This window comes from Grus americana, chromosome 1 (genome assembly GCF_028858705.1).
Source record: "Grus americana isolate bGruAme1 chromosome 1, bGruAme1.mat, whole genome shotgun sequence".
Taxonomy (NCBI): Eukaryota; Metazoa; Chordata; class Aves; order Gruiformes; family Gruidae; genus Grus; species Grus americana.
The window spans coordinates 16,129,550-16,151,747 of record NC_072852.1 but is presented as its reverse complement, the minus strand read 5'-3'; the positions used below and the strand labels follow the sequence as shown (position 1 = coordinate 16,151,747).

At 40.2% G+C, this 22,198-nt stretch overlaps 2 protein-coding genes across 4 annotated transcripts in view; one reads left to right on the top strand and one right to left on the bottom strand.

Moving 5' to 3' along the window:
• Positions 1 to 2,769, bottom strand: part of DUS4L (dihydrouridine synthase 4 like) — a 38,421-nt gene extending 35,652 nt beyond the window's left edge. Inside the window, exons 1-3 of one of the 2 annotated variants that reach the window (XM_054812884.1) lie at positions 2,714 to 2,769; positions 1,930 to 2,064; positions 1,568 to 1,689 (exon numbers count right to left, since the gene is read on the bottom strand). In XM_054812884.1, coding sequence (XP_054668859.1) covers positions 1,568 to 1,689; positions 1,930 to 2,039 — 232 coding nt within the window. In that variant the 5' untranslated portion in view covers positions 2,040 to 2,064; positions 2,714 to 2,769. The remainder of the gene's footprint in view (positions 1 to 1,567; positions 1,690 to 1,929; positions 2,065 to 2,713) is intronic. The other variant, XM_054812902.1, reaches the window with a different exon arrangement.
• A 15-nt stretch (positions 2,770 to 2,784) lies between these two features.
• Positions 2,785 to 22,198, top strand: part of COG5 (component of oligomeric golgi complex 5) — a 189,512-nt gene continuing 170,098 nt past the window's right edge. For both annotated transcript variants that reach the window (XM_054812742.1, XM_054812749.1), the window contains exons 1-6: positions 2,785 to 2,909; positions 3,869 to 4,008; positions 4,981 to 5,038; positions 8,217 to 8,271; positions 8,369 to 8,438; positions 13,656 to 13,776. In XM_054812742.1, coding sequence (XP_054668717.1) covers positions 2,843 to 2,909; positions 3,869 to 4,008; positions 4,981 to 5,038; positions 8,217 to 8,271; positions 8,369 to 8,438; positions 13,656 to 13,776 — 511 coding nt within the window. In that variant the 5' untranslated portion in view covers positions 2,785 to 2,842. The remainder of the gene's footprint in view (positions 2,910 to 3,868; positions 4,009 to 4,980; positions 5,039 to 8,216; positions 8,272 to 8,368; positions 8,439 to 13,655; positions 13,777 to 22,198) is intronic.

Here is a 22,198-nt window from a genome sequence, read left to right as displayed (position 1 = left end):
AGCAACCCTCTTATTTTTGTTAGAGACTGGAAAACTTTTCCTGGCAATAAGTTAAGTGTTAGTCTCTGAAACACACAAGAAACGGCAATTGCTGGGAAAAAAAATCTTACTACCATCTTGTACAGGGTCTGGCTGGGATGGAGTTAATTTTTAAATTTATTTAAAGTTTATGTATATGTGGTGGTTTAATCTTGGCTGGACACCAGGTGTCCACAAAGCCACTCTATGACTCCCCTCTTCAGCACGACAGGGAGGGGAGAAAAATAAGATGGGAAAAAAACCCTCCTGGGTCAAGATAAAGGCGTTTTAATAAAGCAAAAGGCTGTGCACGGCAACAAAGGAAAACCAAAAGATTTATTATCTACTTTCCATCAGCAAGCGATGTCTGGCCACTTCCCAGGCTTCAGTAGCGTAGCAGTTGCTCCAGAACACAAACATCATAAAAACCCCAAACGCTCCCCCACTTCCTCCTCCCTTTGCTCAGCTTCTTATTGCTGAGCAGATGTCGTATGCTATGGGATATCCCTTCAGTCAGCTGGGGTCACCTGTCCTGGCTGTGTCCCCTCCCAAGATCTTGCCCACTCCCAGCCTACTGCTGAAAGGGGGAGAAATGTTGGAGAGACAGCCTTGATGTGTGCCAGCACTGCTCAGCTGTAGCCAAAACACTGGTGTGTTATCAGCACCTTGCTAGCTACCAATACACAGCACAGCACTGTGAGGGCTGCTACGGGGAAAATAACTCCATCTCAGCCAGACCCAATAGAGTACAGCAGCCTGTATGGTGCTGTGTTTGGGATTTTGTGACACAAACAGTATTGTAACACACAGGTCTTTTGGCTACTGCTGCACAGTACTTGCACAGTGTGAAAACTTTCTCTTTTTTCCTCGCTCTGCCTCTGCCTGCCCCCAACAAATAGACTGGGGTGGGCAAGAAATTGGGAGTGGACACAGCTGGGACAGCTGACCCAAACTGGCCCAAGGAATATTCCATACCATATAACTTCAAGCTCAGCAATAAAACTGGAGTGGTAGCGGAAGAACAGTGGGTAGGGACATGGAAATTGTGTTCCAGGGTGGCTGTTGCTTGGAGACTGGCTGGTGTTGGTCTGATGGTGTGGGGTGGGAAGTGATTGCCTTTGCATCACTTTTTTTTCCTTCTCCTTTTTCCTCCACTTATTAAGCTATCTTTATCTTGACCCATGAGTTTTTCTTGCTTTTGCTCTTCCTATTCTCTCCTGCTGCTGCTGGAGGGGGTAGAGGAGGAATGAGCGAGCAGCTGTGGGTGCATAGCCACTGGCTAGCTACGTGGTCAACACACTACACATCTAAATCAGTTTGGAGGCCCTGATTTCAGGCGGAGACAAGGCTTTCCGCTATTTCATTTGACACACTATCACTGGAATGTCCTTACTCTCACCTAGAATATTTCTATGGTTTTACAACCAGATATAGCATACCAAAATTGTTAATGAATGTCAAGTTGTGTGACAGACTTCATTCACTTGGCCAATTTGGTTTATCACCACATAAAACATTCTAACAAGGCAACGGTTTCTTAAAAAAATACCTTTGTTTGTTGTGAATTCACTGTCTCTAGCTTTTGCAGATCTCACAAAATCAGCTGCCACTATCATTGGTGTGTAACACAAATCGCAACCGTATTTCCTAACCAAGGTTCTGAAAGCCAACCTGCAAACACATGAAAATGAAGAGATGAATAGTAAAGCCATTTTTCTGATTAGCTATTCTAAAATGCTGTTCTGACATGCAGTACTGTGGGGATGTCAAGTATAATCGTAAGATAAAACATGTCTATCTCCATCTTTAATAATTAAAGGAGAAGAAGGTAATCATCCTTGTTTTTCCAGTGAAGATAAACTTCCTCAGAGAAAATACATTGAAAACATAGTTGACATGACAGTTACTTACTTTGAATAACGGACCATAGGGGCACATATTTTTACAACTTGTCCAGAATGAAACAAATCCATGGGATCTTTTAGTTGGCATTGCTTAGTTTCTACGATGTCACCAATCATGTATAACTAACAATCCTTTTAGCATCTGGAAAAACAAACAGTGTTTGCGCGTAAGTAATTCAGCTATTTCTCACAGGCCACGCAGCTAAATAACAGAGCTTAAATCGGACTTGCTCTTTGGTAAAGCACCCTGACACTGGCTTGCAGAGTGTCGGGACCAAGCCTTTTGCCAGCACCAGGTATGAACACCGGCCCTGCGCCGGGTGCCCGGCTATAATGTGTAATACCGCCGTTGTAATACCGTTGCGCCTCCACCCCTTACAGTACGGACTCAGGCCGGAAGGTCGGTCTCCAGCCCAGCCCCTCGGCGCGGGGCCGCCTCCGAGGCCGGAGCAGGGGCTCAGGGCTGCCCCTGCCCTGCCCCATAGGCCACACGTACAAAGTTTTCCTCGTGTCCGGCGAGAACCGCCCCTGTTTCAGCTTGGGCCCGCTGTCTCTCCTCCTCCCGCTACAGACCCAGCTCCCTCCCCGCACGGCGGGGGCTGCGGCCCGGCCACCCTGCCCTGAGCTCGCTCCCGCGTGCCGGTGCCTGCCGGGTGCCGGTGCCTGCCGGGTGCCGGAGGCGCGGGCCCGAGGAGCGCCGCGCCGCTGCCGCCACGGCCCGCCCGGCTGCCGCCACCCCCGGGCGGGCTGCCCGCACCCTGCCGCCCGGCCCGGCCCGGCCCGGCGCTCACCACGTGCGCGAGCGCCCCGCCACCGCGCCCGCCCGCTCGCGGGGCCGCCCCGTTCCGTCGCGCGCCTTTGCCATCATCGCCGCGCGCCGCCGCCCCGGAGTGACGCGCGGGCTGCCGGCACCTGCCAGCATGGAGGAGGCGGGGGCAGGCGGCGGCGGAGCCGCGGCCCCGGCCCTCGCCGAGCTGCTGGCGGACGGTGAGGCGCGGCCGTTGGCGGCGGCTGGGGGGGGCCACTGGCTCGGCGCGGGCGGGGGAGAAGGCAGCGCCTGGCTGTGCCCCCGCCGGCGGGACCACGTCGGGGGTCCTGTCCGCGGGCGGCCCTGAGGAGACGTGGGGTCCTGTGCGAGAGCGGTGTTGGGCTGGGCGGGCAGAGCCGGGGGAGAGGCGCCGGTGCGCGGGGACGGGACGAGGAGGGCGGTGAACCCCCCGTGCTGTCAAGTCACGGAAAGTTTCGGCGGCGGAGGGACGGCAGGCGGCGGGGAGTGCTGCCGCACCGGCTGGGCTTCCCCTCCGCGGGGAGGAGACCTCCGGCTGTGGGCAGAGGGGTCTTAATGGCGCGGCCCTGTGAGGTGGCGGGTTCACCTCTGGGCGCTTGCTCCTAAAGGACAAAAAAAGTGTACTAAAAGGAGAGACGGAAGTGCTTGGTAATATTAGTATGCACTGTCTGGAAGCACGGGTCTTGCTTGATACAAAATCATCATTGCAGTCTCACTGATTGTGTAGTTCATAAAGCAGTACCATTGTAAGAGTCCGGTATGATTTCACGAAGTCGTGTCTCATGCCACTTCAGTCCTCAGCGATTGGAAGGTGACTAGTGTGTGTTTGGTTATGGGTACAACCTCAACAGCCTCACCCTGGTTACACTGTAAAGTTTGAAGAAGAAGGTAGCAATACTTTTTAGTATATTCTACTCAAGAACAGACTAGGGGGAGTAAAGGAACATGTTTTTTTCACCATTTACACCCCCCTCCCCCAGTCATCAGCTCCAAACTTGTTTCTCTTGATTGTGGTCTCTTCTCAAATCGGCGTCTCATTTGTATTATGTGATGTAGAGAACATTTGAAGAAAGTGAAGGTCAAAGAACTGTACGCTTTAGATTCATAAATATTATTTAACTGTTTTGAAGTGTGAAGATAAAATCTAAATCTTTTTCAGAATGTTATGCTGACTTCTTCAGAGAAGACTTTGATGTGAAAGCTTACACTTCCCAGTCTATCCATCAGGCTGTGATAGCTGAGCAACTGGCAAAACTTGCCCAAGGTATTAGTCAGTTGGATAAAGAGCTTCATTTACAAGTAAGTTTAAAGCATACCTGTTATTCTGGGCTGGTTGATATAAACTGGTCAAAAGCTTAGTAATCGTATGATCTTGTTGCTTCTGAAACTGCCTGGTGTACTCTGCAAGCAGTAACTAAAGGTACAACTTGCAGCAAAACTAGTAGTGAATCTGATACTTAACTCAGTCAAGCCCACTCTTAATACTCCTACCAAGAAGCCATATACTGCTTTGTTTTCAGTTTCTGCAGCCAATCTCTGTGTACATAGAGGTTCTGCTCTTCCTTGTAAGGATGTTCCCTGACTCTTTCCAAATTATCATGTCAGCTATCAGAAACGCTGGCCTGTGTTTTGGGATGACAGTTGTGAGAAGATAGGGAATGGTTTAACTTGCACCCTTTCATCCTGTGCTGGAGAGCAGCCTTAGCTCTAAGACTTACCTTTATCTGGGCAAATATATGTTGACACCTCCACACCTTCAGAAAGGCTTTTGAGTTTGAATAGTAGAAAGCTTTTTGGTAAAATCTATGCAGTCACTGCAAATCCACAGTGGAGCTTGCAGTGAGAACGCATGCGAAGTTTCTGTGTAGTTTCAAAACCTGCTTCCTCCCTCCCTCTGCCCCAATTGGTAAATTCTGTGGGAACTAATTTCTAAACGTCGTAAACAGAAAAGAAAATATTAAAAATGAAACTATACATTATTACTGTGTGATTAATAAGCTTATATTTACCATTATTACTATATATGAAGGTGTGTTGAAATGTGATTGCTCTGCTGGCTTTAGTTAAGATGTCAGCTATGCTGCAGTTCTTCTCATTCTGACTTTGTCACTTTTATGAATTAAAACATGTTCTGGAAACCCTTTCATCTTTAAGGTGTGGCTGCTTTTTCCTGTGTCTGCCTAATGTAGGGATGATGATGATATATTAATATCCCTTTCAGGCACATGTTCCCCATTTTTCTGTGTTGATTTCTCTATTCTATTTATTAAGGTTGTAGCAAGACATGAAGACCTGTTGGCCCAAGCAACTGGAATTGAATCCCTGGAAGGTAAATACTGTTATATTATGCATAAATACCATTATATTATGCTTGCTACTTCTTACAATGAAGGAAGCACTTTTAATATCTGTGCAGGGAACGTTGTTCACTGCCAACTTTGGCCCCTAATGTTAATGCTACGGATCTTATTTCTGAGGAGTAACATGAGGCAGGGTTTTTTTGATGTCAGTAGATGGAGCTCCAGGGAGGAGATTTGGCTGATACTTCTCTGGCATAACTACTTCATATGTAAACATATTTTGATAATCAGTTCTGAGCAACTTTAGCAATCAAGTCTTTTTGACCTTTTAATATATTTTTCTAAATAAGCCTAATTTTGTTGCAACATTAGCTGATACCTGTTGCTGTAAGTACCAAGTCTGTGCATGTTGCATATGCATGTGTTGCATAGTTTGCAAATCTTAACCAAAGAGGCTTTAATGCATAATCTTAACTGCATTGAGATGGTTTTTTTCCTAGTAAGGGGCTGCTAAATTAAATACATACCTTTGTGTTATTCTGCTGTTTGGGATCTGGATTTTAACATAAACCGCTGACTTCCAAAGGCCTTACTTAAGAGCCATTGAATCTGTATTGAACAATTGTTGCAGTATATTGTTCTTGTGCCAGGAGCTCATTAGACTTGCCATTCTGCTCTTTGTCACTTGCTGGGAACTTCATGTGGTTTTGTTTGTTTTTTTTAATGCAGAAAGTTATTTACTTCTGTAACATGCTAATTTGCATGTACTATGGGATCCAAGCATATCCCCTTTCCCCCTTCCATTTTGTGACTTGCTAAGTAATTTATCTTTGTTCCTTCTTCTGCTTGCAGGTTTTGGCATAACCAGAGAGTTTCTGGTTACTGACAGTTGTATCTTCTTAGTCTTTGGAACTTGTTGGATACAGTATTCAATTGTTAGCATTTGCATATAGTTATAAAAATAAAGAAATGCCTATTTAATCTAGCAATTGTAGCTCCCAAATAGCTTTTTAAACAGTTGGAAAATTAAGCATAGGAAGACTGGAATCTCTGTTCATTCTCCAAGTAAGAAGTAGATAGGAATCTGTAGTCAATATTGTGACTGATAAATACCTCCCAGTCACGATCTTTAGCAATTTGTGCTCAGTGGAACTGTGTTTTCTGAAATCGTGGTTGTTTCTGAAGGACTCCTTCCTAAGATTGCTCTGAGGAAAGAATTAAGTACTTCAAAACAGCTATTCAGTTACAAAACTTTTCTATAAGGCAGGCGTGGTAAATAAGACGTGTTACATTTAATAACCCGAAGTAAAAATAGAATCTGAATCACTTCAAATTTGTTGAAATTTCTCCATTTACTTAGGGTTATGCTCTTCAAGAGGCCTTTTCTGTGTGTTAGGAGAGGAGAAGCATGCAGAGGTTCTAATCCTGAAAAGTATTTGATACTCGAGGCATCAGTAGAAACTTCAGTCTGCAGTTGCCAGGAAAATCATGCATCTATGCACACAATGATGATGTTTTAAGTTTTGCAAAACTTTCTCATCTCTGCCCTGCTTGTGCTACACGTGATATATGGTCACTGTAGAGAAACACTGAGACAAGATTTATAAGAAAAAGAAAAGGTGGATGTCAATAGAAATTTTAATTATGACATTAGAAACACATAGCTCTTGGTGTGTTTATCAAGAAAGTTAGCAAGTGAAGATTATGGAAAACTAATTCACAGCACGCACCATCATTTGGATGCGTGAAAGCGAATCTCATTAAACGTTTCAAACTGATATACCCAGCTTGTAGTGTCCTTTCTTTTTTAGGTCTGTGCACTTTTTAAATGGCATACTGCTCTGGCATACATACTCTTTTCTGTCTGTAGGTAGCTCAATAGATATCCTGAACTACCTGTTAGCTCAAGATAGGCTAAACAGTATCGTCCTGTATCTTACCCAGCAGGTGGAGAGGGTAAATTGCCTTTTCACCTATCCTAACTCTGACTTCTGGCAAGAGGACTGCTGTATGCTTTATAGCAATGTCACAGTCATAGATGCAGCAATGTCATGCTACTGACCCTCCCCTGTTATTGCAATGTAGAGTGGAAAATTCAGCCTGTTTTGCCAACTTTTCACTGTATCTAATATCTTCATCCTCTGACGCATGAGAATTGCATGCCTACCATTCCGTGTATAAATGTCAGAGAAGTCCTGAGTCTGTCACTAAGCCAAATTAATAATTCTGAAATATGGAGAAATGGGAGTTTGCATATTTATATAAAATACGTGAGATGTAGTCCCAGTACAGGACAAGCTGAATAAAACTTTTATCAGTAGTTTTGTTTATCTTCCATCTTACTGTATCATATTGCAGTTTTATCCAATTTGATGATGATAGGCTCGTAAACAGGACTTCACAAAAATGTAGTATGTTTGAGAATGCTAACAATAACTGGAACAAAAATAATTTCGTAGGCCTGGGTTTGTGTAACTTGATTAAATTCTCAGCAGGCTGATTCCATATTGCAAAAAAATGACTGCTACCCTTGACTACTTTGTTTGCAATTTAACAAGAAAAGAACAAGCGTGCTTGTGGGCTTTCTTTGTCCTGCTTTGCCAAACGAATCTGGAACAAACACGATTAGGGTAGTTAGCTCTGTTTGTCATCTAAATTAGATGATCTCACAATGACATCGTTACCTTACTTTTTTGCTAAAGACGCTTATATAGAGGAAGAAAACCTTGAAATAGAATTGGTTATCTTCTTAGTCCTATTTTGTCTGTTGGTTTCTCTGAACTGTCTAGTCACTATGTTAAATAAAGTTAAATAAGTTGTGCCATTTTTGTGTATCATGTTCAGGCATTTGTACCAGGTTATATGCCTTTGAACAGCAGTCCTGATCATCATTCTCTTCCAAAGCAACATACTCTAAATATTATTTGAAACTTAACGTATGATGGACTTTAGAGTGATATTTCTCTGTAGGTTTGTGTTCTCTACCAATAGATTTTCCATATCATTCAGTAAGTGACCTATTACTTGCTCAGTTTATTTCCAAATACGCTGTGTTTTATTCATTTCAATCTGTTTGAATGCTTTGTTGTAAAGGGGGAAACTGTGTTTTTTATGCTAAAGTAGTCTGCAGTAGTTACTGTGATTTGAAGAATAGTTCTTTTTATAATTGACAAGTGTTCCATGTAAAAAATCTGCTTTATTTTGCAGGTGTCCTCCAAATGATGCAGACTAGAATTGGTGCTCTACAAAGTACTGTTGATAGGTATGCCATTCATTGTGCAAAATAGTATAAATTCTTAATTGTTCTATCATGTTATTTTTTTTAATAGTTATAAATAAATTTCTCTTCTTATTTTTAGAATTAGAGTCAAAATTGTTGACCCCTACAACAAAATAGTGTCTCGCACAGCTCAGCTAGCAAAACTTCAAGTAAGTGGTGTTAAAAATGTGTTTTAAAAAAACCTTTTTGAATATGTATTATTTCCCAGTGGCCAGACATGGGTGGAATTTTTGTACTCCTGTAGCCTGTAGTTCATTGTCAGTATTTCTCAATGAAAAATCAGTATTTGTGTGTCTCTTCGTGAGCTACAGAGAAGTGCTTCATATTGCAATGTAGGAAACTGACGTTTGCACTAGCTAAGTGAGGTTTTGTAGAAATGGAGGGAAGAGAGAAGGGTTATCTGAGTACAGATTAATTAAATTCTCATTACTGTTTGTGTAATTTTGCTATTTAATGTTGTAGTGCCATTGTGTAGAAGATACTTTTCTCCCCTAAATTAATGCATGCTTGGCTGCAGTTTAATAAAGAGTTTGGGAAGGAAATCTTTCAAAATAGTCAGGATGCAACTTATGCAGCCAGTTGTGGTTCTGTAGTTTTATAAGCCCAGGTATGTAGTTGTCCCTGTTTTTTGAATATAAGTGGAGTCTACAGGAGAATGTATATCTCACATAGAGGATAGCAGTGGGAGAGAGCTTATCACAATGATGGCGAAGTAAGCATCAAACATTTCCATTGTTTGTTTTGTAATAGTTGAAAACTATTCCATAGATCTTCAGAGTCATGTAGCTGCATTCTGTTCAGTTTATGATTTGAAAAGCAACAGAACTCCAAATCCACAAGTGTTTAATGAGTTATTGTTTGAACTGTTTGTCTTTGCAAGTTTACCTTGGCTTTGCAAAACTAGAAACTTTTAGTAGCTGAAATTTGAGCTGTGGATATACACTGAAGTAGCTTGCCATCTGTGGGTGACTGCTGTTCTACAGTAGAGTAGGTGGAGCCACAAACTCATGCAGTTTCTAGTCTGGGGGCTGGTGCCTTAGTCTGTCATCTGAACTACTATTTTCTACATTACTTTCAGTAGCAGCAAAGTTCAGCAGGAAGCTCTTAACACTCTGTTCAGCCAATTTGTTCAGCTGCTTCTCCTGTTCTTTTCAACTCCAGCTGTTACTGTTTATGCCACTGGGCAAAACTTCCTTTACTTCCATGTGGCAGGTTAGGTGCAGATTTTTTTGTTCTCTGATGTATGTTGCAGCTGTGGAAAGGGTTGTGGGAATTTGGGGCAAAAAAGATGAAGATCATTTCTGCCCTGACCTTTCACAAAGTCAAATTTCATAAGGATGTCTCAGAAGAATGAGTCCCTGAACTTTGGAAATGTTTCTTGGGTGCTCTTTGTTTCCTCTTTGCTGTAGCAGGGTTACATGGATTTTCCTGTGGTGTGAAAGCAGCATGCTTCCAGGGTCAGCATTACTCAGCCTGTGCCAAGGAATTTCTATTATCTGGCTTTTCTTGGCTATAAGTAAGAAAAAAGAGGTGCAGGGTAAGGGGAGCCTGCTAGGCTACCCTTCCTAGCATCCAAATCCACTTACTTACTTCAGTGTAAACACAGAAACGATGACTCCAGCTTTTCTGCCAGTGGGAGTGCATCCTCAGCACGAGAGCTTGCTGTCCCTTCTTGTGTTAGCAGATACATAGTAAGTGGTTTATGTGGCACTACACTGCTGGGAGGAGTTGAGGGTCAGGACACCTGAATTATGAGATGAAGCTGGACTTGTGGAGAGTTGAGTCAACAGGCCTTTGAAATCTCGACCCTCCTGCACTGCTGTGGTGTCTCTTTCCCTGGCTGCCTTGTTTGTTCAGGAAGGAAGGGCAACAGCACCCCAAACAATTCACTTCCTGGCAGTGGCAGGGCTTATGACATGAAATTGCTCCCAAATGTAAGACTTGTGGCATGGGGCACTTTCAAACTTGCTAATTTTATCAGTTGATGTACAAGTGGTAGAATAAGTAGAAAAAACTAGATGACTGATAAAAGAGGTTGCTCTCTGTCAAAATCTGTGGAGTTGGCAGGTATGTTTTGCTGAACTGTGGTATTTAAGGGCCTCTTATACTCATGATGGTATTATTTTAGTGCTTCTCCATTGATTGCTGTGGGACTGCTCACAAACTGAAGGAATATTTGGCTTGCATAAAGCTGGATTTTGCCATCCTTAATTGTTTTTAATATAGTCTGGCTTTTTCATAAACATTCTCACTGCAAATTTATTATCAAACTTCAAATGCAGTCCTGAATTCTAAACCTCATTGTGTGCTTGTGTCTTGCTCTGCTCTTAGAGCTTCATGGCATCCCAAGGGAGCAGCAGACTCACAAAGCTTACTTCCTGCTTTAAATCATACTGTGCTCTTCTGAGTCTCTCCGTAGTAGATCACAAGCTAAATGGGAACAGTTAACAGCTGAAATATGTAGACAGTTTGTCCTTCAGAGGGTTATTTTCTGTGCAGCTCTATTTAACCATGTGTTTCTACATGTTCTCTTAATTTCAGATATCTCAGTGTTTAAAAATCTTTATAGTAGTCAAATTTTTAAAACTCTTTAAAAATAATAATTCTGTATTTTAAAATTAGTCTCTCTTTAATATATTCAAAGGTAGCAGATTTCATCCTGGTGCTGCTGTAACTAAATAGTAAATGTAGTCTGAAGATAGTGGACTGTCTCATGTTCAGGGTTCTGTTATAGAGACGTTCAATTACATTACGATCTGGCAGAAATATGCAATTGCATATATGAGCTACACACTGGCACATTTTCAAGTGGTCCTCTCTTTATAATTAAGTTTTCTTTAATCATTTCTTAAAATTAACATGAGATTAATTGCAAGAGGCTTTTTGATTGCTCGAATTGTAGCAATAATGTGTGTTATGTTGATATGCTCCTTTAAGTTTCAGGAGATAACTAACATGTAATCTCCAGAAAAATCAGGTTTTATTTTTAATTTTACAAAAAAACACTGGGACTAACTCAGGCCACTGGCCTTTTCCATATGAATTCTTACTTGAACAGTGGAATTAATTCCTTCTTGGATGAAAGCATCTCCTTTAGAAAAGCATACTATATCAACTCAGGAAGGGAATGTTTCCTGAATTAATTCAGACTTCTGTTATGCAGGTGGTCAGGTTAGAGGATCTAGCATCTGTGAACAACTCTACTATTAGATAATAGTTTTTATTTCTGTTACGTGATTCTCATATATTGCATTATTTTACAGTGACTGGGAGTTTTTTAAGTTGAACAGCTCATGTAAATGGAAATACTTGGGTGAAACAGAATCTTTGTCAAGGGCACAATGCAATAGCAATCACTGTGAAGTTAGGAGTCCATCTTCAGTGTCTTTGGATTTTTCTCCTCCTCCTAACGTACAGGGCCAGAAGTTAAAAATGGTTTTGCTCTTGTATCTAAATGTAACTTTCCCATCTCTTACTCAATATGATAGTCCTTTTAAAAGATTGTTTCATGGGGTAGGAGATAATGAACAACAATCAAATGAAAAAGAAATAATCTTTTGGCATGTAAAGTAAAAGAGGGTCAGAAGATAACTGAATTTGAATTCCTAGGGAAAAACATTAGCCAGAGATACACAATTGGATTACAGAGTAATTAAATTTGAAAGCAAAGTAGTAATACTATGCCCTCTTATTTGGCGAAGCACAGTGCACTATATAAAAAGCTATTTTTGATTCATCTTGCAGAAATTTAGTTCACAGATATGGAAGTGATATGTGGATCAAGATTTTTCTAATTAAAGAAATGAATTAATAAAAACTAATACGTTAATCTCTCAAAGTAGGATAAGCCCCACTTACTTCTCACTAATGGTAATAGAAATCATGTGGTTAAGTTGTCGTAGAATGCTTAGGAAACTTGCACTTCAGACTGTGTGATACAGAGCCAAAACCGGTGAGAGTAATTGTGCTTTCAGTGATTTGCCTCAGTGGGGCTTTTTCTAATTTTTCCTTTTTGTTCTGTCTAGATGTTTAATAAAATTAAACTATAAATATTTGTGTTTTGATTGCCTTGTGCTGGCATAGGGAAGAGACAAGTTGTACAGTCAACTGAATATTGATTGAAATGACTCGCTTGTGTATGTTTTCATATACACACTGTAACATTAGTTTTCAAGGCATTAACTTGAGTATAAAAAAGGGGTTCAAAGTCTGTAAGATACTAAATATTTTTTAAAGTAATTTTAATTTAATTTTGATATCCATAAAATAAATATTTCAGGAGGCTTTGTCTTCAGTACCAGGGAAATACTCAGAATGACTGTCTTCCTCATTCCAAATTTCTCATTCAGCTCCCTTGTTAATCTGATTGCAGATGTTGGACTGTACCTGTGAACGTACTGAAATCCACATACTTTTTTACATTCCCCTGAATTGCATTTCTGAATTCTAGTTTAGCTGTTACCCACTCCAGAATGTTGCTGTTCCCATTGCATGTACCTCCTAGCCCCACTGACCCAATCCAGCCTCAGAGAAACTCTACACTCAATGTAACTCTTACTGTTTCTCTGTCTCTATTATTTTCTGCGTGAAAGGAGAAAACCTGTTTCAAGATACTGTTTGAGTGAAACGTAATGAAACTCTAATGGCTGATTCTGATGTCAGCAATGCCTTTTGTCTAAATTGGTGCTAACAAAAACATACACAAATATGTTTCCTGAAAATTTACATATGCACCTGTCTTCTTAATTTTTAGCCAAGAATGCCGTATATTTTAATAAACCTATGAAAGGATGTGAACTAACAGTTGGCTGAATGAAGGTGACTGACCTTATGAAAGTTTTGCTGAAAATGAGTTTTTACATATATTCCTAGCATAAGAGTCAGTATCTGTAATAATGATTTAGCCTTTAAGTTCTATTGTCCTCTGAAGTAAGTTCTGCCATTTTGCTTATTTTGGATCAGTATTTGATTGGCAAGGCCAACTTCTTAATTTTACTAAAGCTTACAGAGGGGGGGGAATATTGAGGATAGATGCACAATGTAAAATAAGGCTCACTTCTAGTTAGAAAGTGAACATGTCTCTGTCATAGGGTTCTGAGTTTCCTTTATTTTTTTTTTAATAGTAATGACAGCATAATCTCAGTAGCCCTGTGAATGTAATTACCAGCTTTTGGAAGTATTGGTCTATATTGCATAAAACCATGTTAAAAAAATCCTGAACAAAGGGATTTCAGTGTTGAAAAGTTCCTTGGTTTTATTCATGTTCATATTTCCTTTTTTGGTTAAAGTATTTCCATATTTGAGGCCTAATATTATGTGATCATAATGTACTGATAATATCCCCTAATGTTATGATTTCTCTGGAGGCTGCCTGTGACTTGTTGCGGAGGATAATACGCATCTTGTATCTCAGTAAGAGGCTTCAAGGACAACTGCAAGGAGGAAGCAGAGAGATAACAAAAGCTGCCCAGAGTCTCAATGAACTTGGTGAGTCCTTCTTAGTTACTTTTAGAGGTGTTTTTAGCTTGCGCTCGTATGACTCACACTAGTGTTTGACTTAAAGTAACCCCCAAAACTTTTTACTGTAGTTCTTACTGTCTGCTTCCTACTTGAGAAATGGTATGGACAGAACTCATTAGTACCTTCAACTTTTTCATATGACTTCTGTAGATAAAGGTATTTAATAACATGAAAATTCTATGGTAATAACTTGTGTTCTTTTGGGCAACAATGTTTTTGTGAAGCAATTAATTTCTTATTGGTTTGTATTTGTATAAAATGCCTTCAGAGACAGCAGCTAGATATTTAGCTTTTGGAAGACATTGCACTACAATAAGGCATAGTTTGAATTACAGTTTATGCCCTAAAAGAGAATTATTGGCCCTGTGACCTTTATGAAAGCCATACGATATACAGATACCTAACCTAATTCAGGTACTAGAAGCATTCTGCTGCAATAGTGACTAATTTACCCTGTCTTTTATTGGCTTCTAGAAAGAATGATGAAATATTTCTCACGAAGCTCACATTATGTTGCTAGGTTGTTTTCTGTACTTGAGCTAGCTTGCGTACTTCCACTCTGTGCTGCAGGATGCAGTGAGGAGCATCCCGTTAGCCCTGCAGATCAGTCGTTGGTGTTGTATATGGTATCTTGCCAGCTGATTCTCCTTTGGTTTAATGGTATTCAAATTTTGGCTTCCAAAAATAGGTTGTGGGAGGACTGAACTATCAAACATTCAGAATCATCCTGAGGTTTATTGTGCATATTTGTCACTACTGCTCGTTTTATACCATGTAATCAAAAAATTATTAGACAATGACTTAGTCTTATAATTAGCAGATGCTACGTTGCAAATGGAAAGTTTTTGTATTTATTTAGTATAGCAGTTTGACTGAAGTACTTAAGCAATTGTAGCATTCTAAGCTAGAATATTTTTTCTAATTTTCTATTTTTTCTAATTTTTAATTTTCTTTCCATTTTGGTCTCCTCTGACATCTTCAGGATATATAAAGTAATATTGTTTTTTAACTACCTGAATTATAAGTCTTGTAGGATTAATCTGAATGTTAGGTCCTATTTAAATAATTAGTGCAATTTTATGGTAAAATCTGAGATGTTTATCTTGTGTAGTTTTTTGGGTTTCTTTCTTTTAAATAAAATGCCTTTTATTTCTCTTCTTTCTCTTTTGTTTTTTCTTTTCTTTCAACGTTTTAAAAAAGAGCTTCCACTTTCTTCTGTTAAGGTGTCACAATCTTTTGAGTTTCTTGTTTTCAAATACTCGGTCTTTTCCTGAAGCTTAGAAAAGTATAAGTATTTATTATTGTTAAAGATGAGGGGAAACATTTCCCCATAGGAAGCTCTTTTGAGTTTCATCCTACAGTCCATGGTAGGGGGATCGAAGGCTTGTGGTCCTTAATTTAATCCTTAATTAATCCTTAATTCTGGATGGTTTGTGGCCAGGTAAAATCCCTTGTCTGCTGTCATTTTTTCTCTCCTTCTCTTTTCATTTCTTTTCTCTTACCTCTTCATCTGCATCCCTCCCTCATCTTTTGGCTATCTGTTCTCCTCCACTGCCCACCTTGGCTGGTCTGAATTCTTATTGCCTCCCAGCTGGCCACAATGCCCAGCACCCGAGTGGATGGGAACATCCCACTGAGTCGGCATGGTTCAGGCTACCACAGTGGGAGACGGTGGGAAGGTGGTGTGTTGCAGGGAGGCTGGATTTTGGGGTATGGCTGGGGAAGCACCATGCTGTGCTTCTGGTTTTGGAAAGTGTTGGGATGTGTGGGAGATCTGGAAGGGGGAGGTGATAGTGGCGTGGAGCAGGAGAGCAGTGAGGCTGTGGTGACCTGGGGTGAGGTTGTAGAAATGCTGTGCTTCAGAAAGGTGGGAACGGTGATGTAGTGCTCTGTGGCGTCGGGAGGGTGGGAGACGTGGGGAACAGACACCGGGCACTGGTTGTTCGGTGGTGAGATACGAAAGCTTTGGGAGGACTTGGGAGGTACTACAACATCTGATGCTAGTAAATAGGTGGTAGACGTGAGTGATGTGAAAGGCTGGTATTGGATAGGGAGCTCTGCATCATGGAGGCTTGCTCTTGAGTTGGGGATCATGGCCAAGATTAATAGTAATTTGTGTTTTTAGCCAGATATTTCTGAATATCCCTTTCGGCTCTCTTTCAGGGAAAAATTCTTCCCATTGTTTGTTACCTTTCTGTTGTATGTGTGGTGCAATATAATTTCTGCTTTGTTGAAATCAGCACACTGTGATATTACCGCAAAAGCTTTGCACTTTCTATGGTATAATATACCTTTTATTGCTTATAGGTTATTCCGGGTGGAATCTTGGGATGATTGGCCATTTATTTTTATGTACTGCTATACTCTGTGTATGTTTGGGGGACACGAATGTGTGTGTGCCTGTTTAGGTATATGTATTCAACATATATTTCTTCAGCAAATCTATGTTAGTTCACTTACAGCTTTTACTTAGATGTGTTTTGGAAGTTTATTTTGCAGTGATGATAAAAATATAAAATCTTGGCATTAGATAGAAATATGGGTCAATCAGAGGAACTGCAAGAAACAATAGCTATTAGTCTGCAGATCTCCAGCTTCAGTGGATGATTTTAGGAACTTTATTCTGAAAACATTTGGTAATATTTTCATTGGGCTCTCTCCTTAAAGCTAAAGTAGATCTAAAATTCCTCAGTGTTGGACTTTTCACATTCTTTGAAGTTAACTTCCTGCTTTGGCACACTAAGAAGAAAAACCGAATTCCCTATGTAATTTTTAGAGATTAGATGTGATGTGTATGTATATGTATATAAACCCCCCAAACTTTCTTCAACTTTCTTTTTCAACTCCTCCCTCCCAACACACTTCTTTGGGTTCTCTAGCAAAGTAGAAACAGAGCTGTGGTAATCCGTTGAATAAGCTGTTAGCTGCTTGTCTGGTGATGATTCTTCATATGGTATAATCCAATTCAGTGTATGGATAGGAATCCAATTCAGTTTATGGATAGGTAAAGCAAGTGGCATATTCAGATGTCACACAGTGCCTAATGCAGTGAATTATGTGCCCTGACTATGCTTCCTGGTGATATTTTAATACAAATATTTTATAAAGTGAAAAAGAAACATTCCTAATCCAGTTTGAACAATAGAATGAGACAAGAAAATGGTACCCTATATACAGTTCCCTTTCACAGAAGAAATTCTGCAGGTATTAAAAAATATACTGTCCTCTTTGTGGGTATGCAGAAATTTCTGTCAGTAACAGTGGCCAGTAACTGATCAGCTAAAGGTGAAAAAATTCTCAGTCATGCAGCGAATGGCTAGCTTGACTCTGGACAGGTTGTTAATTCCATCTATCAGTTACAGAGCTAGCTGTGGACAACAAAGGATTTATATCTTTCGCTTGTTAAATACCTATAACTGATGTCATCATTATTCATATAAATGTCTAGACTTCTTTTAATTATAATAAACTCCTAGTCTCTATATATGGTTATATTATAATTTATTTCACAGCAAGTGAATTTATGTGCTTGAATGATCTTGTGAGCGTATAATACTTGTAGGCAGGGTCTCACAGCAGCCATAATTTTGCTCTTTTGTAAACTCAGAGTTAGTCTGTGACTAAGCTGTGCAGCCGTAAAATGAAGGGGAAGGAGTCTATTGAAGTACAGTTTTGGGTGTCTTCAATATCGAAGTTGCTCCAGGATGGTACTACCTTCCACGTAACTTAGGGAAGAGAGGCTGCGGGAAGATGAGACTATGACCTTGCTTTAAAGCTAGATAATTTGAGAGAAAAGGCAAAATATTGTCAGTTACGGAAGTCTAGCTAAAATGGAGAAAACCCTACATACACATCGTGTTCTTTAGAAAGAGGGAGCAAAGCTTACACATGGCAGTTATTTAGCCTTAACATGCCAGTGGAAGACTTAAGGGAAATTCAAAGAAATAAAGCTCAATTTTGATGATACTTGTAAAGAAGTGTAGCTCGGACGGAGAAAACTGAAACTAGTGAGGATATGCATGATACTTGGTGAAATATAATTTGAAAGAAGTTCTTTGGCTATGCTTGGAAGGCCTCTGTAGCTGCCCTCGTGTAGGCATTGATAGCCCTGTTTTCTAAAGTGCACTCCAGAACTAGGGACATCTACACAAAGGTGACCGTGATCTCGGACCTGAAAAAATCTCTTGTGGAAGCTAGTAAAAAATTGGACGTAGCGCCTTTCTAAGGCAAACAAGATGCGTCATGATATCATTTTAACAAGATAAAGCCTGGCTATAGCCAATATGTCTGTTAGAGTAACAATTGGAGGAAACGGGAGGAGGAAAATGACTTCTTGTCTGCCTGCCTTAATGGGGGTTGCATTGGTGGGACCTTGTCTTGTCCAGTATTGAGGTTTCTCTGCTTCAGTGTGCTTTTCTAGTATTCCTGCTACATGTAGTACCCTGGAGTTTCTACTGAGAGGGAACACCGTTGTAAAGATTGTGAAGTTATCTATAGTGTTACATCTTGTTACCCAGTTTGTGTCCTACAGTATACAAAATAATGCTTGATAGAGGGAGAGAATTAAATTTCTTTGTGAAAATTCACTGTTTATTTTTACACTTAGCTCTTGTAGCTATGTGTTGTAGTAATGTCACATGGTCTGTGTTTTCCCCATTTTTGAAATTACTTATGATATTAAATAGAGCAAAATATTTTCAAATATTTTAAACCTAAGAAATCTATTTTTTTCTTCTTTTTCTCTGTTGCTGTTAAAACATGGACCTATCCTATAGAAAGGAGAGTGTGTTCCTTTGTATGCATATGCATGTATGTTTATATAAATATTTATAAACCCAAATAAAACAATATGTATATTCATCCTAATGTATCTCAACTGCTTTTCAGAGTAATCTCATTGTTCTTGGTGGTTATCTCTGGGAACTCCTGGGAAGAGAGATGAGATTCCAGAAGATGGGAGAGCTTGCTTTATTGAAAATACAACTCATTGGTTCCTATTTTATTTAGACAACTCAAACTAACTTGACTTCCTTAAGCAAAGGAACTCCAGAACAAATAAACTATTTGTAGGACTCTGGAATATAAAAATGCTTTTAAATAGTAGGCCACATAGATTTATCAGAATGAATCCTGTTTAACCATCCACATTTTTTTTGTTGGGTCTTAGAACTAGAGAGATCAATGACTGTCTTATAATTTGATTTGACACCTTGTCACACTAGTAGGATCAGCAATATAATCCAGATGAAAATGTTGTGCAGTGAGTGCAGAAGTTTTGAGAAGGCCATACCCCAGAAGTTGTCATCAGTTGTTCACTGTTGCCCAGCAATATATCAGGTGGAGTTTTGTTGAAATGTGTTCTGCAGCTGGCTCATGTTTTCATTAATGATTTGAGTGATGTAATATGGTATATCCTTATTAAATTTACAAGTAATAATCAAGCAGAGAAGAATGGAAAGTATGTTGGGAAACAGGATTAGAATGAAGAATATTCTTAGCAAATTGGAGATATGTCTTAGTGGAACGGATTTAATTTCTCTTCCAGACAAGTGCAAAGTCCTAGCAATAAATAGTTGTACTTAACAGCAGGAATAGGAGAAATGACTGTGTGGACAGCAGTTCTGCAGAGAGGCTTGATAGTTCCTCACAAGTTGAGTGCAAGCCACTTGTTCATTGGTTTCGTAGCAGTGCGACATTGTTGGCAATGAAATTTCTATTGCTCTTTATAAGGAAGGGTGTTGTGTGCAAAGCACTCGAAACAAATCTTTTGTTCATGCTTCGGCTGGAGTATCAAGTCCCTTTTGAGGCACCTCATTCAAGGAAGATGTAGGTTAATTGGAGAAAGTCCTAAGTACAGCAGTAATGATGGCTGAAGGTCTTGAGGATGGGCAGTGGGCAGAGGAACTAAAAGTGTGTGGCTCTTTGGTTTGGAGAACAGTGGTCTGAGAGGCAGAGTAGCATTCTTCAGACAAATAAAAGTTTTTCAAATGAGAAGGGAGTAAATGGCTCTCCATATCCACTGTGATCAAAACAGTAAATAATGGATCCTAAATGAAGCAAAGAACATTTTTATCTAAAATGTTAGGAGAGGTTTCTGCCAGTAATAGTAATTTCAGGGGAGCTGTGAAGTCAGTATTTGAAGCTTTTTTTAAAAGCAGTTTAGTCAAAGCATGTATCAGGAATAGTTCACATACAGGTGGTTTTGTGTTGAAGCAGGAGGACTGAGTAAGGTTACCTGCTACCAGTCCGTTGTTTCTCTCAGCGATGCTCCCCCCACCAACTCTGTTAACAGAAAATACATTATAGGGAAGTTTTGGGTTTGGGTTTTTTGAATTTTTTTTTTATAAACTGGACTACTTGATGTAAAATTTGCTTCCCACAAGTTGGTTTGTTGGGCATTGTGCTCAGATACCTCTTGGAATATCAGGACAGTGTGACTGAAAAATTCGTGCCATCACTTTAGTTCAGCCTCTTCTTATCACTCCTTCAGATGAAATAGTAGATAAATCTCCTCCAAGACCTTCAGCTCACCCTTCTGACACAATTACTTCTCTTCTGGTTACTCACTGTGTGACTGACATTCAAGTTAATTTCACACAGTTCATCATGTTACTGGAGTGCTGCAAAAATTGACCCTCAAAACTGTTATGTCAATATTCTCTAGGAGAATGCAGTGAGCAGAAGGAAGGTGGTACTGACTGTGTGAATATAATTTTTTTTTTTTTCCCTTTGCGAGGACAGAAGGCAAGCTATCCATTTTTCACTGACCCAACTTTTTTTAAGAAAGATGTTAATTTACTCCTGTAAGTTTTTAATCATATAAGCATAGAATAGTTTGGGTTGGAAGGGACCTTTAAAGGTCATCTAGTCCAACCCCCCTGCAATGAGCAGGGACATCTTCAACTAGATCAGGTTGCCCAAAACCCCATCCAACCTGGCCTTGAACACTTCCAGGGAGAGGGCATCCACAACTTCTGTGGGCAACCTGTTCCAGTGCCTCACCACCCTCATAGTAAAAAAAAAAAAATGGTTCCTTATGTCCAGTCTAAATCTATCTTCTTTTAGTTTAAACCTATTACCCCTTGTCCTGTCACCCCATGCCCTTGTAAACAGTCCCTCTCCAGCTTTCTTGTAGGCCCCTTCAGATACTGGAAGGCTGCTCTAAGGTCTCCCAGAGCCGCCTTTTCTCCAGGCTGAACAACCCCAACTCTCTCAGCCTGTCCTCATAGGAAAGGTGCTCCAGCCCTCTGATCAGCTTCGTGGCCTCCTCTGGACTTGCTCCAACAGCTCCATGTCTCTCCTGTACTGGGGCCCCCAGAGCTGGATGCAGTACTCCAGGTGGGGTCTCACGAGAGTGGAGTAGAGGGGCAGGATCACCTCCCTCGACCTGCTGGTCACGATTAATACTTGGGAACAATGATGAATATTGTTGGGTGTTTATCAAAATGCTAAGCACTACTAGTCAGTATTCAGGGAACAACAGTTCTAATTTGTTGAAAAGTTAAATAACTCATTTTAGTAGTAAGTGTTCATACTTGTTTGTTTTGTAGTGATTATTTCATCCATATCTATTGCAAGTTGGAATTATCTGTACCTGTTGTTTCCACAGTATGCCTTATTAATTGAGTATTAAAACAGTATAAATAATCTGACTAAACCAGACAGACTTATTCTGAAGTGATTGCAGATTGGCTGATTGTAATATTTGTCCTTCAGGTTAAATATTGTTGTATAGAAACTATTTCATTTTAACTGCTGCAGTTTTTGAAGTAACATTAAATGTGATATGTATCTGTACACAAGTATTACTAAATTTGCAATGGTAAGCTGTATGAGCACCTGCCATAGATATGATGGTAGCTATCATCCACTGCTGCCTTCTTCCCATATCATATTCAAGGATTAACTTAATTTTTTTTCTATTCCAAGCAGAAATTTAGACTGTATGATTGCCAAGCCAGATCTTTTGTTGACTCAAACTGCAATTAAAGTGAGGAAGGACTCAGTTACTGTCATGTCAGTGAGGTCTTTCACTGCTAGTATACAGAGCAGACAGATTTGTTGATATTAATATTGCTGCGTGCAGTCTTTCATAAGTATCCACACACATCAATCTGGAGGGAAAAGTTTTCATGGCACTTGTGCTTAGGGATTTAGATGCAGTACAATTTGCTGCCTTGTGCAAGACCTAGTGTCCTCTAAAATAATATAGCATATGTCTGTGTAACACAATGCACTGTTCTGAAGGGGTAACTGAACTGATTTGATTAATAGAAATTACATGGCCATGCTAGCATGATGCTTTGCCTGGGGTAATTAGTCCTGCTGAGAATGACTGAATTGCATTACTGGCTCAGAGCGATCTGCATTATTTTTGAATGTCACTGCT